A 13,750-nucleotide genomic window follows, 5' to 3' on the forward strand; every position below is an offset into this window, starting at 1 on the left:
GTGCTTTAGAGTAGACAATCAGCATTTTCAGTTCTCTGCACTGCCCTTCGGCTTATCTACTGCTCCCAGAGTATTTACCAAATACTTGGCCTAGGCTATAGCTTTCTGCAGACTGAGAAATATGCAGATTTCCCCTTACCTGTATGACTGCCTTATTCAGGCAAACAGCAAAGAAAAGTTGTTCAAGAGCCTTCTCTTTGTCAAAAAAACTCCTAACTTCCCTAGGGTTCACCATCAACGAGAAAAAAAATCAAAGCAAAACCCGACCAGGAAAATAGTTTTCCTGGGAGCTATGCTAGACGCAGCAATCCTAATGGCCTTCCTGTCCCCAGAAAAGCAGAGTTTTCTGCTTCTCTTCTTCACCCAGCTGGCTTCCAGAAGTCACCTCACACGAGGAAGTTCCTGCAAGCCCTGGGATACATGGCATCGTGCATCCTCCTTATCCCTCTCGCTAAGCTTCACATGAGAAAGATTCAGTGGTACTTGACCTTTGGTGTCAGCACTCTTGCTCCCTAGGGACCACCCTCACACTAATCCCTTGCATAAGGGATGAATTTTTCTGGTGGGCAGAGGCCTGTGCCATGAGCAAGGGTCTTCTCTTCATTCTCCACCCTTCTGGCCAGACAATGACCACTGACACCTCAGACATAGCTTCGGACGCTCACCTAGCAGGCAGGTGTACCAAAGGCCCTTGGAATGCCCAGCAACTCCACTTGCACATCAGCCAGAAAGAAATGATGGCAGTGCAAAACACTCTGACTTCCTTCCAACCCTATCTCAGGCCAGGGTCTTCCTTATAAAAACAGACACCACAGTAATGTGGTACATCAACAAGCAGGGGTGCACCCAGTCTTACCCCCCCCCCCCCCCGTGCAGGTTAGCCATGAGTCTGTGGCTTATGGCCACCTCCATGGGGCTACACCTAATTGCCCAGTACTTACCAGAGTTGAACAACACACTATGGCAGACTACCTTAGCAGAAACTTACTGGACCCCCATGAATGGCAGCTTCACAGAGAAATCTTTCTGCAAATCACCCAGGAGTGGGGGAACTCAGAGTTGGACCTCTTTGCCTCGCACCTCAAACACCAGCTGCACAAGTTTTGCACTGGGGAGTATCACCTCCTAGCATGGAAGGTGGATGCCTTGACCTTCCCCTGGAGCTCCCTCTTTGTGTACGCATACCCTCCTCTTCCCCTTCTTTCCAAGGTTCTGATCAACATAAGAGAGGAGAGACCAAAGGCCATCTTCATCGCTCCTGGTTGGCCCAGACAACATTGGTACCCCTTACTACTCAGTCTGACCTTACAGCCCTCCAAGCTGCTTCCCCTAAGGTCAGACCTCTTGACCCAGGAGAGGGGGATGGTACTGCACCCAGACCTACAGACTTTCAAACGTTCAGCGTGGCTCATACATTAAAACCTAACAAGAAGTCACTGTTAAGCAAACAGGTCTTGGGCATCATCACAGAGGCCAGAAGGCCCAGCACAAGAAATTCTTGTGCAGGAAAATGGGAAAGATTCTGCTCCTGGAAGCAATCAAAAGGGGCAAGTACCTCCCAACCTTCCATCCCCCTCATCTGGGATTACTTAGCAGAGTTGCTCAATAGTGGCCTCTCCTTCTCCTCCATTAAAATCCATGCCTCGGCCATCTCTGCCCATTATGATTCAGACCCACCCCTCTTCTCTCATCCATTAGTTAAGCAATTCCTCAGAGGGGCTTCTAATATCAGGCCTCCCAGAAGAACTCCTACTTTACCCTGGGACCTGAATTGTGTGTTAGAGAAACTGACCTTACCTCCTTTCAAACCTGCCACTTCAGCAGAATTGAAATACCTCTCCTGGAAGACTGTCTTCCTACTAAACATCACCTCTGCCAGAAGGGTCTCAGAATTTCAAGCTGTCATGGCTGTCGAGCCCTTCATAATTTTCCATGCAGACAGAGTCTCCCTGAGGACTAATCCCTCCTTTATGTCCAAGGTGGTATCTGATGTGACCCTTAACCAGGCCATACACCTTCCCACCTTCTTTCCCAACCCCCCAAACAAGGGGGAAATAATTTTGCACTTATTAGACGTGCACAGACAACTCGGATACTATCTTGACTGCACTAAGCCATTTAGAAAAACCTTGCCAAAGAACTTGCACCCTTAGGAGGGAAACTTGTCCTGCATGCAAAAAACTGGGAATACATCAGCTAGGACAGATGGGTATTGAACATTGTATCCCAGCGATACAGATTCAACTTCCACTCACTGCCAACCCCAAGTGGATGGCCAGACCTCCCCCCAAACCAGTGGGCAGAGGCCCAAAAGCAAGTACTTTCCCTTCTCAGTATCAAGGCTATTCAACCTGTCCCAGCAGAGCAAAGGGGATAACGTTTTTACTCCAGACTGTTTCTGGTACCCAGAAAAGAAAACTCTTTGCGCCCTATCTTGGATCTGTCTGTTCCTAACACCTTCCTGGTGGTTCCAAGATTCAAAATGCTTACTCTGCAACAGCTGCTTCCTATGCTAGCAAGGACTCCTGGCTAGCCACCCCAGACTTAAAAGTAGCCTATCTGCACATCCCCATAAGTGAATCTTGCAGGAAATGTCTATATTTCAGAGCAGGGTCTATGCACTATCAGTTGTCTGCACTTCCCTTTGGCTTATCTACTGCGCCCAGGGTATTCACAAAATGCCTAGCTCCAACCATTGCATATTGCAAGCAGAGAAAAATTCAAATTTACCCATACTTGTATGATTGCCTGATTCAGGCGGGCAGTCAGGAATTGCTACTGCAGCACCTGACATTTGTAAAGAGACTTCTAACTTCACTGGGGTACACCATCAACAAAAAGAAATCACATCTGGTACCTAGCCAACAGATTGTATTTCTGGGAGCAAGCTTGAACACAATTTCCCAGATGACATTCCTCACTCCAGAAAAACAAGTTTAGTTGACAAATTACTTCAACCTACTGGCCACCAAAACCCAGCCATCTGCAAGAAAAATACTGCAAGCCCTAGGGTTCATGGCCTCTTGCATTCTACTAATTCCATATGCAAGACTGCATATGAAGAAACTTCAGTGGTACTTAGTCTCTGGTGTCAACATTCTCAGGACCTGGAAACAATGAGTTCTATCATTTCTTGCCTAAGGGCAGAGTTCCTTTGGTGGGCAGAGGCCTGCTACCACAACAAAGGACTCCCTTTTATTCAACTCCCTGCCGCCCAAACCCTAACAACAGATGCATCAGACTATGCATGGGGGGCTCACGTTGCAGGGCACTGCATTCAAGGCAAATGGAGCCCAAAGCAAACGCACCTGCATATCAGTCAAAAAGAAATGTTAGCTGTATAGAATGCTCTGACAGCCTTCAAATGCCTTATTCTTCCAGGGCAACTATTGGTAAAGACAGACAACACCACGGTTATGTGGTACATAAACAAGCAGGGGGGAACCCATTCCTACCCACTCTGCAGGTTAGCCATGGTTCTGTGGAACATAGCCTTTTGCAATCAAGTGCACCTGCAAGCTCAGTTCTGCCAGGCAAACTAAATTTTCTGGCAGATGACTTAAGCAGAAATCTAATGGACCCACACGAGTGGAAACTGGAACCCAAATCATTCAAGCTTCTAATCCACAGGTGGGGAACACCAGAGGTGGACCTCTTTGCTTCCCCTCAGAAATATAAATTGAGCAAATATTGCACCAGAACTCCCCTCAGTCAAGTTTGGAAAGTGGACGCTCTGTTCTTTACATGGGAAAACCTCTCAATCTATGCCTTTCCCCCTCTGCCCCTCCTGTCGAAGGTTCTACTAAAGATCAAACAGGACAGGCCAAGGGCAATCCTGATTGCACCAGACTGGCCATGCCAGCACTGGTACCCACTTTTGCGCAGTCTGACCGTACTGCCACCTGCTTCAGACCCACCTCTTTGCTGTCCCAGCAGGAGGGTCAGATTTTGCATCCTCCGCTACAAACCCTGAACCTAGCAGCCTGTCTCATCCCCTGAACTCATCACCAGCAACCCTCAGTAAACAGGTGCTGGATGTCATCCTTGAGGCAAGGAGGCCTAGTACTAGAAAATCCTATTCAGAAAAGTGGAATAGATACTGCTCTTGGAGCCAGTCTCAAGGAATGGACACAACTGTGCCCAGCTTATCTCGTATACTAGATTACTTAACAGAAATGCTCCACTAAGGCCTGTCCTTCTCTTCAATTAAGATTCATGCCTCGGCCATCTCAGCTCATACTGAGCCACCCCTCCTCTTTCATCCTCTGGTCAAACAGTTCCTGAGAGGAGCCAAACATTTAAGCCCCCCCCAAACCCCCCCCAAGAAGACTCCCACTCTAGTCTTGGACCTTAACTTTGTATTGGAAAAACTCACGCTTCCACCCTTTGAACCTGCTGCTTCAGCAGTTAAAATTCCTCTCCTGGATAACAGCTTTACTTCTAGCCATCACTTCAGCAAGAAGAGTGTCTGAATTGCAGGCCCTTATGGCATTGGAACCCTTCATTATCTTCCATGCAGACAGAGTTTCCCTCAGGGCTAACCCATCATTTATGCCCAAGGTGGTATCTAGTGTGACTTTAAACCAATCCATTAATTTGCCAACCTTTTTCCCTAATTCTCAGAATAAAGGGGAAAGGATCCTGCACTCCCTGGTTGTGCACAGGCAGGTTAGGTTCTATCTGGACAGGACTAAACCTTCCAGAAAATTTGACCAGCTGCTAGTCAGCTTTGCTACAGGGGCAGAGGGCAAGGCTATTTCAAAGCAAACCATTTCCAAATGGATAGCACACTGCATCCATTTCTGCTACAAACACCATGGTAAACTTAGCCCACAGGGGATCAGAACACATTCCACTAGGGCTACATCAACCTCTACAGCATTTCTCAGGGGAGTCCCTACCGGGGACATCCTGGAAGCTGCAACCTAGAGCTCTGTACACACCTTCATCAAGCATTACCACTTGCCTATCTTTCCTAAATCCAGAGCTGGATTTGCCACAGCAGTCTTACAGGGCCTCCTTGCCAGCCCTAATGCTTCTTAACTGCCTCCACCCATCCTTAGCTTTGGGAATCAACCTAAATGTGATGACTGCAGCAGTGAAACACGAAGAACATAGTACAGTTGTGTACACTTACCATAAATGTAGATGTTCGAATGTATTTACTGTTGCAGTCCTGGTTACCCTTCCTCCAGCCCCCGACTTCTCTGTACTTCTACTTACTCTTTTTTGTTTGGCCATATCTTAAACATTGGTATTTACTTTCTACTGGGTGTGTTCCAAACCATTTAATTGCTTCCTATTGTGGGTGCTCCTGACATCTGGGGCAAGAAAAACTGATGTAATGGTGTCAGCTGCATGTTTTATACCCCTGACGACCTGACGTCATGGAAGAAGGACAGCATCCGATGCAGAAATCCCAAGGCTGGTATTCAGGCCGACTGAGGGCTACCTGCAGGCAGATGACCCAAATGTGATGACTGCAACAGTGAATACACTCGAACATCTACATTTATGGTAAGTGTACACAACTGTACTTTTTTGTTAGTAATGTAGGTGAAGAATTATTGATGTCCTTCATGGATGCATCTGCAGTCATAACAACTGGGTTGTCCTGTCGTCAGGCAGCCCTTCAGTCGGCCGGATTCCAAAGTCCGGGTCCGCCGCTGATGTCGCACTCCACCCGACGTCATCTCTGTTGGTCTTCGGGTATAAAAGCATCAGCCAACGCCATTTTCCTCAGTCTTTCTTGCCGCGTGGCGCCCGAAGCAGTCAGGATTACACCATCCCCTTGGATGTCTCTACCCCAGCACGTGGTGCTGCTAGGCCTCCAGCAGCCATGTCCATTAAGGCCTTCGCCAGGGCTAAAGCAGCCAAGACTACTAAAACAGTGCCTGTTAAACCCCCCACATCCAGGCCCTCTTCTAGTTCCCAAATGCTTTCTTTGGCAGAAGATTTAATTTCTTTAATCAGAGGATCTCAATCTCACCCAGATAGGGCCTCTCAGCCCCCAGAGAAGAGACCTAGGGCAGAGCCCCCTGAGCCAGTGTCCTCTGATGAATCTGCTGATGAATCAGACATAACTGACCAGCCAGAGGCTCCCTTCTCCAATTTTGAAGATTCTGATGCTGAAGAATCCATTCCAGCTGCTTCCCCACCAGAAGAATTCTCCTTTGGGGAAACCTTGCATGCCATGCGAGAACAGTTCCAATGGCAGCAACAGGATTTTTCAGACTCCAGAAAAAGACTTAGGACCTTTCTGCACCTCCCACAGCATAGGCCCTTAGCTATACCTCCTGTTCTCTCTGTGGTGGATGATGCTTTCAATGATGTTTGCTCCGCTCCAGATTCTTTACCCCCAGCCCCTGCCAAACCAGACAGATTTTACAGGGTGCCAGATACTCATCACCACCTTTACAAGGCCCCACTTGCAGACCCAGAAACTATATCCCAGGGTCCCAAGGCAGTAGCCGCGACCATAGCTAAAAACCCTACTCCTTCTGAAAGGGAAGCAAGGTCATTAGACAGATGGGGTAAAAAGGTCTACACTTCAGCTACTCTCTCAGCTAGAGCTTTTAACCTATTCCTACAACTGAGGCCCCTGCTACAACTCTTGAATCGACCTCAGAATTTTTACCCACTACGGTGGTTGACTTATCAGACTGACCAACTTTTTGTAGCCTATGCAACAGGAAGGGAAGGAAAAGCTATTTCCAAACAGACAATCTCCAAATGGATAGGAAATTGCATACGATTCTGTTACTCCTTCCATGGAAAACCAATTCCACAGAACATAAGACCTCATTCTACAAGGGCAACAGCCACTACCACAGCCTTCTTACGAGGAGTGGCAACCAAAGACATTATTGAGGCGGCTACTTGGACCTCCGTGCATACATTTGCCAAGCATTATAATTTGCCTCTATATTCCAGATCCCGAGCAGGGTTTGCCACTGCTGTACTGCAAGGGATCCTAAACACACCATAATCTACTTTTATCCTCCTCCCTAGTTGGCTATGGTATTCTACCCAGTTGTTATGACTGCAGATGCATCCATGAAGGACATAGTACAGTTTTGTACCTACCATAAATGTAGATGTCGAACTGGATAGCATCTGCAGTCAGGATTACCCTCCTCCTTCCCTCTGTGGTACTCCTAGGGTGTTTACCCTCCTAATAGCTAGCTGTTGGGGAGTCTTTATGGTGTATTTGTTTGTATATATGTACATACATGCTTATTGTTGTGTTTACCTCTATCTATTTGGAAACATTGGCATCTATCCAAATTTTAGCCTGCAAGAGGGCTTCTGGCATCTGGGGCAAGAAACACTGAGGAAAATGGCGTCGGCTGATGCTTTTATACCCGAAGACCAACAGAGATGACGTCGGGTGGAGTGCGACATCAGCCGAAGCCGGACCCGGACTTTGGAATCCGGCCGACTGAAGGGCTGCCTGACGACAGGACAACCCAGTTGTTATGACTGCAGATGCTATCCAGTTCGGACATCTACATTTATGGTAGGTACAAAACTGTACTTTTCTAGAGTTATAGAAAGTATACGCACTAGTCTGAGGCAAACTCTCTCATCTTGGGTTAGGTATACCTACCTAGTGTTGCATATGATACCAGTCTTCATTGGCACAGGGCATATGTATACATTAAATTAGGAGTTTTGAAAAAATGTCAAACTGGAATCGAAGAGGCAGTTAACACTTAAGGGCCTAACAATAGGTGCCCCTTGTAGATCAACAAATACTATAAGAGGATATCTTTTATGTCTTAGGGGAGGAGGCAGTGCTACAGATATGCTATGCATAAGCTGTAAAGGATAATCAAACCCTGACTGCCAGAGCTAGTGATTTTAAAAGTTGAGAAAACATGTGCTTGTATGTTCCTTAAGTATACAAGGAGGAGGCCATCTCAAAAGATCAGCTGATAGTTAATTACTGTCATATTTGCCACATGTCCTTTTCTTAGTTGTACCCTGTCATCAGCTAATAATTCCTTTAGTTAGGTCGAAGTCCCTTGTTTTCATACAATACTAACTGTGAAGATTGGGTAAAGATGGGCGAAGGCTGCCAGCCTAGTCAAACAGAATTTGATACATAAGTCTATCATTTGTATATGTAAATGTAAAATACAGGCTTGTGTTCTTAAATGAAATAATACACTGTAAAATGTGAACTTTGAGTGTTGCAACATTGCCATCTGCTGTAAGGAAAACTAAGCCAAGCATTTCAAATGTTCTTTGAAGTTAGAATTATCTAAATAGTGATGCCAAAATGGCTGGCTGAGCACATTCTTTCTATTGTCTTAACTTGAGGGATAATTGCTAGTGTGTACATGTGAAATGTCTTTTATTGTTGTAGTTTCCTGAGCATGTTAGATTTTTAAATAATGTAGCCTTTTGCCTGGGAACTCCAGACTGTCAAAATTATGTAATGTGTATACTGGGAAAATCCAAGTTTCAAAATGATGTAATCTGGGAGGTCCTTAGCAGAAATGTTTGTTAGTGAGTTTAAAAACTATTGCTGAGAGAGAGACTGTAAGCATTTTGTCTTGGAACATCAACCCCAGTACTGCTTATGCTCTATATGTATGTAAGTCGGATTGTAGCACTGTAAGTTAGATTGTGTTTTTCTTTGACATCAGACCTGTCCTACTGTATTATTTTATGTTTGTGTGTGATCTCTGAACTCTTAGATATCACTGTGGTGTAGTAGTATTTTCTTGTGTTTTTAATTATTTATTATTAAATATTTTTAAAAACCTTTTACCTGTGGCTGGTTTGTGTAGGGATAAGTAACTCTAGAGTACATTGCATATTTATAGAGTTTATTGTAATAAGCCACTCTAATAAGCCTTAGACTGAATAGTCACATTACCAATTGGATAATAATATTGCACAGTAATAACTGGATACCCTTTTAAGGGCCTTTGGGTAGCTGATAAGTATTAGCTGGTGGTGGCAGAAATTACTACCGCATAGTCTGGGTAAAGGGGCACAGCTGGCGGATCTGTCAGCCTTTCCCAGGAGTGTCTATGAAGTTGTATAAATACTTATTTCAGGGTGTGTGGTGTGTCAGCTACCTGGGCTGGGACACGAAGCACTGGTGGGACAGAGAGGGTACTGGAAGTTAGCTTGCCAGCTAGGCTGAAATCTGGACCCTATAGCTGTGCCAGTGGGGAGTCTTACTGGGGACCTGGAGAGTAAGGGAGCAACCAGACTGACTGTGATCTCTGTGTGCCCTTAAGGGAAATTGTACTTTACTGTATGTATTTGTTATCCTTTCCTCTTTTATGAGGCAACCCTCCCTGGTGTTAGTGGTGAGGATTGAGGCTCCTTGATTGCTGGGCCAGGGCACGGTCGTCACACTAACCAAGTTAAGTTTCAAGTTGAAAATGCACAGATGAGTATTTTAAATAGGTTTATGTTTATTTTTATTTAAGATAGTTTCCTGTGGTATTGCACAGATTGCCATGGACCAATTTCAGTCACAGCCCAGGTGAGTATTATCATGGCAGTGCACTAGTAAGCAGATATAGAAAACAGCTGTACAGAGAAATAGTAAATAAATACATGGTGGGATGGACATGTTAACATGCTTTTAAGTGTGAAAGGTATAATTTACAAAGTGTTGCTGACTTTAGTAGACCATGATTATTGGTGGAACTGTGAACATATTGGTGGAACTGTGAACACTTTGATATGAACAAGATCGGTTACTGGACTGGAATTACATGGTCGTTTTAGTTTGTTAAACCAAGAACAGCTGTGGATGAAAGATAAGGATGATATTTTCTACAGCTTCACTTTTGGCAGTAGGAAAGGGCAGTCATACATGTGTACATTATAGTAACAAAGTAGGTAAATAATGCCTCGAGTCTTGTAACTTTTTTTTTCTTCTGTCACCTTTATCTAATTGAGGTGTGACTGCAGGCTTTTACTTCATATAGTTTGTTCTCCTCATTGTCCTCACTAGCACCATGTGATCTGTCACTGGATGGGTTTGTCCACAACAGAGTGGGTTAGAATATGAATTAATTCTGGCAGGGTAGCAAGGAGCCCTGTTGAGAGCAGCTGTCATACTTCTGGTTAAAATTTCCTTTGCTTTTTCTTTCATGTTATTTTTGATATCCTTTCCACTGTCACCCCTCCTTGGGCACATAGCTTACAGATCTTGCAGGCAAAGACAGTTCTGCAGATTTGAGGGATTGTTTCTTTATTGATAGCTTGCATATGCCACTCTTATCCTCAGGGGCATCTTGGCAATAGTCTAGCCTTCCTCATTGAATAGATGGGTGAGCTGACAGTCAGCCAGCTTCCTACCCATGCATACTTTGATGGCCTTACTTACCTTAGCTGCTTATTTGAACCTATCTTGCTAGTGTCAAATACAGTGCTAGTGTCAAATATAGAAACTATTGTCTGCAGCACTCAGCTGACCTCATTTAGCTTTTTCAGTATTACCAGCCTGTCATTTAACATGTTTTAGTTGCTTAACTGACACTTAAATCATGCTTTTTTTTTTTCCTCTAGGACTTGGGCACAGGAAATGCTAGCAGTCCGGAGGGGTATAGTCCTTGCCCTAGTACACCAATTGAACATGTATATCGGAGGGAGAACTCCACTTCAGATCCTACAGTAGAAAATCAAGTGCTTTGGAAACTTATACCTATTACAGGTAGCAATTTTAATGTTACTGAATGTGTGTCACTATACTTGACTGTCAGGTTTGACTATGGGAAGCAGTTCCAGTTCAGAATGTTGTCCTCTAATAGAGCTAAATAACGTATATTATGTTTAGTGCAGGGCACAGGGGAGAGAAAAACTTGGAAGATATTTATTATTAAGTACTTTGATAGGGTCAGAACCACAGCTGAGAGTTCTCATTTATACTTGAGGAACATAAAGGTTGTGTTGTGGATGATGTGGCATAGGAGAGCATTGCATAGTTCAGTATTTGGGTATGGTGACAGAAACTTTATCTGAAATTGACTTTCTGAAAGTTTGTGGATGATCAAAGGATGAGAAAATGAAGACATTGAAGTCACATTTTAACTTGGAGCAGTCCGTTTGGATGTTTACCATCTTGTAGTTTGATTGATAAATTTGAGGGTTTTATTTGTAATGACCATGTGTTAGGTTGCCTAACATGAAGAGGAGTAAGTACCATTGCCTGAGAATTACACCACAAAAGCACATTTTAGTGTATTACTGTACATTTGTGTTGAATAAAAGGTGAATAATTTAATTTATTTTGACTAAATACTTCAGCATGGTCAGTTCAATACGTAAACACACCCTTTGATGTCCTCCTATTCATCTCTTGCAGTGTTTTTTACATGAGGGAGTTGCCTGCCAAGGTGACCCGTCATCTGCCAGTATAGCAACGTTTTTACTACCACAGGGTGCATGGTACGTTTGACGTAGGCTATCGGATGTAGGTCATACAGGAGACACATGCACGCACCATCCTCGGAACTTCTTTGCCGCCATTCGAATCACCAGTCCCGGATGTCTCTCTGCTGCCGGAATCGTTTCTTCAATAAAGATAAGTGCCCTATTGGGGAATCCTTTTGTGTTTTGCTGCTGCTTGGTTTTGGTTGAAGTTGGTGTTGTCCAGGAAAGGGAAGTGTGACTGTGGAAGACAAATTCCACACAAGGATGATCATTCCCAGTGCCTTTTCTATCTCTGGCCCACTCACAACTATAAAACCTGTCCCAGTTTGCCAGTCCTTTGTGCCTAAGACCCTCATTAGTCTGCTTTTGTCTCTTGTTATTTACGTGGAAAATCAATGGCTTAAGCTCTTAGCTTGGAAGGTTCCTTGGAGCCAATGACCAAGTCTACTAAACTGAAGGCCAAAAAACCTGTGCCTGAAGCAGAAGCTGCACGTCTCCCTGTGGACGTCTCTCCTGAAGGACATGAGAGCTCAGAGACGCCCTCCGTCATGGCCCAGATCCACAGGTCAAGCCCATTTTACAGGCCACCTTGGTACCGGATGTAGACATATCCAGAGAGGCCTACCAGACATTGGCTCCAGATCTCCAGGGGGTAAACTAGGCACATTGTGTCTGAAAGCCCTGGAGGAATTACCCAGATTGTGTTGAGAGAGGATGGTGAATTGGATCTGGTCGAATGTAGGCCTACATCCGGCCCTCTGTCTTTGCATCTGATGGATACTCCAACGAAGAAACAGATGCCTAAACATTCCTGTCTCCCTCCAGACACTCAGGAGGAGTGGCAGAATTTTACACAAGGCCTTTTTAAGGCCTTCATGGCTCTGAGGCCTCCCTCTGGCAAGCCAGTTTCCGCTCTTGCCTGGCCACCTTCCCCTCAAAAAAGGACCAGAGCACAAGCCACTTGAAGATTCTTCATCTGATTAGGATAGAATTCATTGGATTACTTATCCCAAATCCCTTCCTCTTTGCACTATACTTCCCCTGATGAAGATTCAAATGGGACAGAATCTCAATGGAGGAAATCTCCTTTGGTGAGACCATCTCAAAGATGAGAGAGCATTTTAAATGGTACAGCTCACAAACGTCAGAGGTCCAGAAATGTTATGACCTCCAAGTACAGAATCCTAGTCGTCCTGCCATTCCTTCTGTTATCCCAGCCTTTTTGGATGCTTTTGCCTCCACGTCTTCCTAACCTGACTCTCAACCTCCGGCTCCCAAAAAGCCAGACGGGTACTATAAAGTGCCTCAGGATTACAGTTTCCTTTTCAAGGCCTCTGTGCAGACCTTTGTGATTTCATTAGCCTCTTATAAGGCTTCCAGGTCACTTCCTTCTACTTCCCTCCTCCCTTCAGACAAGAATAGTAGACAATTGGAGTGGCTGAGTAAGAAAATCTGTACTTCAGCTACTTTAACCTTCAGAGCCCTGCACTACCAGTCCCACATGACCAAGTACACTATGGAACTCTTGTCACAACTCTCCAAGATAGTGTCTAATATGCCAGACTCTGAGAACAAAGCCCTGGCATCCTCTCTCATCGCTGCATCCTCACAGGTAGCCAGACATTTGATCAAATGCAGCTATGATGCAGTAGAGGCCACTTAACGAGCTGCAAGCTTATTCCTCTGTACTAAGAAGGTTCACTTGACTAAGGCTTCAACCCCTCTTCAGGGACATAAAGGCAAAGCTTATGGATGGCCCCCCTGGACAACACCACCTGCCAAAACTGTTCAAATCCCTGTGAGAAAAGAGCAAGGAGCTGAAGGCCTTTAAACATATCTTGGTCTCTCATGTGCCTAAATTCTACATGAACTACCCTGGGAAACAGTTCTTTATACGCAGGCAAAATCCCAGACCCCCCCCCCATACAAACCCCCATAAAGAGGCCAAGAAAACTCATCCGTTTTCCTCCTCTTCCTCCACTCCACAGTTGGCTAAGCAGCCCTTTCCTGATGGGAAGGAATCTTCCTTCTGACTCCTCAGACACTCTTGGCAACCCTTCCCTCTCACTGCACCTTACCCTATCACTTCCAGCCTGGGAATCCATCAGTCAAGACTCTTGGGTCCTCAGCATCATAAAGAATGGATACTTCATGACCTGGCACAGTACCTCCCTTCAGGGGTATCCCTCAACTGCCAAAAGAACAGGAGCTTATTTTCCCACCAGTTCTGAAAAGCCTGCTAGAACAGGGCACAATCCAGCCTGTGTCCCCTGCTCAGAAAGGGAAAAGGTTTCTATTCACGCATGTTTCTGGTTCACCCAAAAGTTTTAAGTTGCCTAAAACA

At 45.1% G+C, this 13,750-nt stretch overlaps 1 protein-coding gene across 6 annotated transcripts in view; it reads left to right on the forward strand.

Annotated features, from left to right (window-relative positions):
• Nucleotides 1-13,750, forward strand: part of TASOR (transcription activation suppressor) — a 2,736,533-nt gene that overhangs the window by 1,562,109 nt on the left and 1,160,674 nt on the right. For all 6 annotated transcript variants that reach the window (XM_044078696.1, XM_044078698.1, XM_044078701.1 and 3 more), the window contains exon 16: nt 10,543-10,687. In XM_044078696.1, coding sequence (XP_043934631.1) covers nt 10,543-10,687 — 145 coding nt within the window. The remainder of the gene's footprint in view (nt 1-10,542; nt 10,688-13,750) is intronic.

The sequence above is a fragment of the Protopterus annectens genome, chromosome 7.part1 (genome assembly GCF_019279795.1).
Source record: "Protopterus annectens isolate FY-2018-M chromosome 7.part1, PAN1.0, whole genome shotgun sequence".
In the NCBI taxonomy this organism is placed as follows: Eukaryota; Metazoa; Chordata; order Ceratodontiformes; family Protopteridae; genus Protopterus; species Protopterus annectens.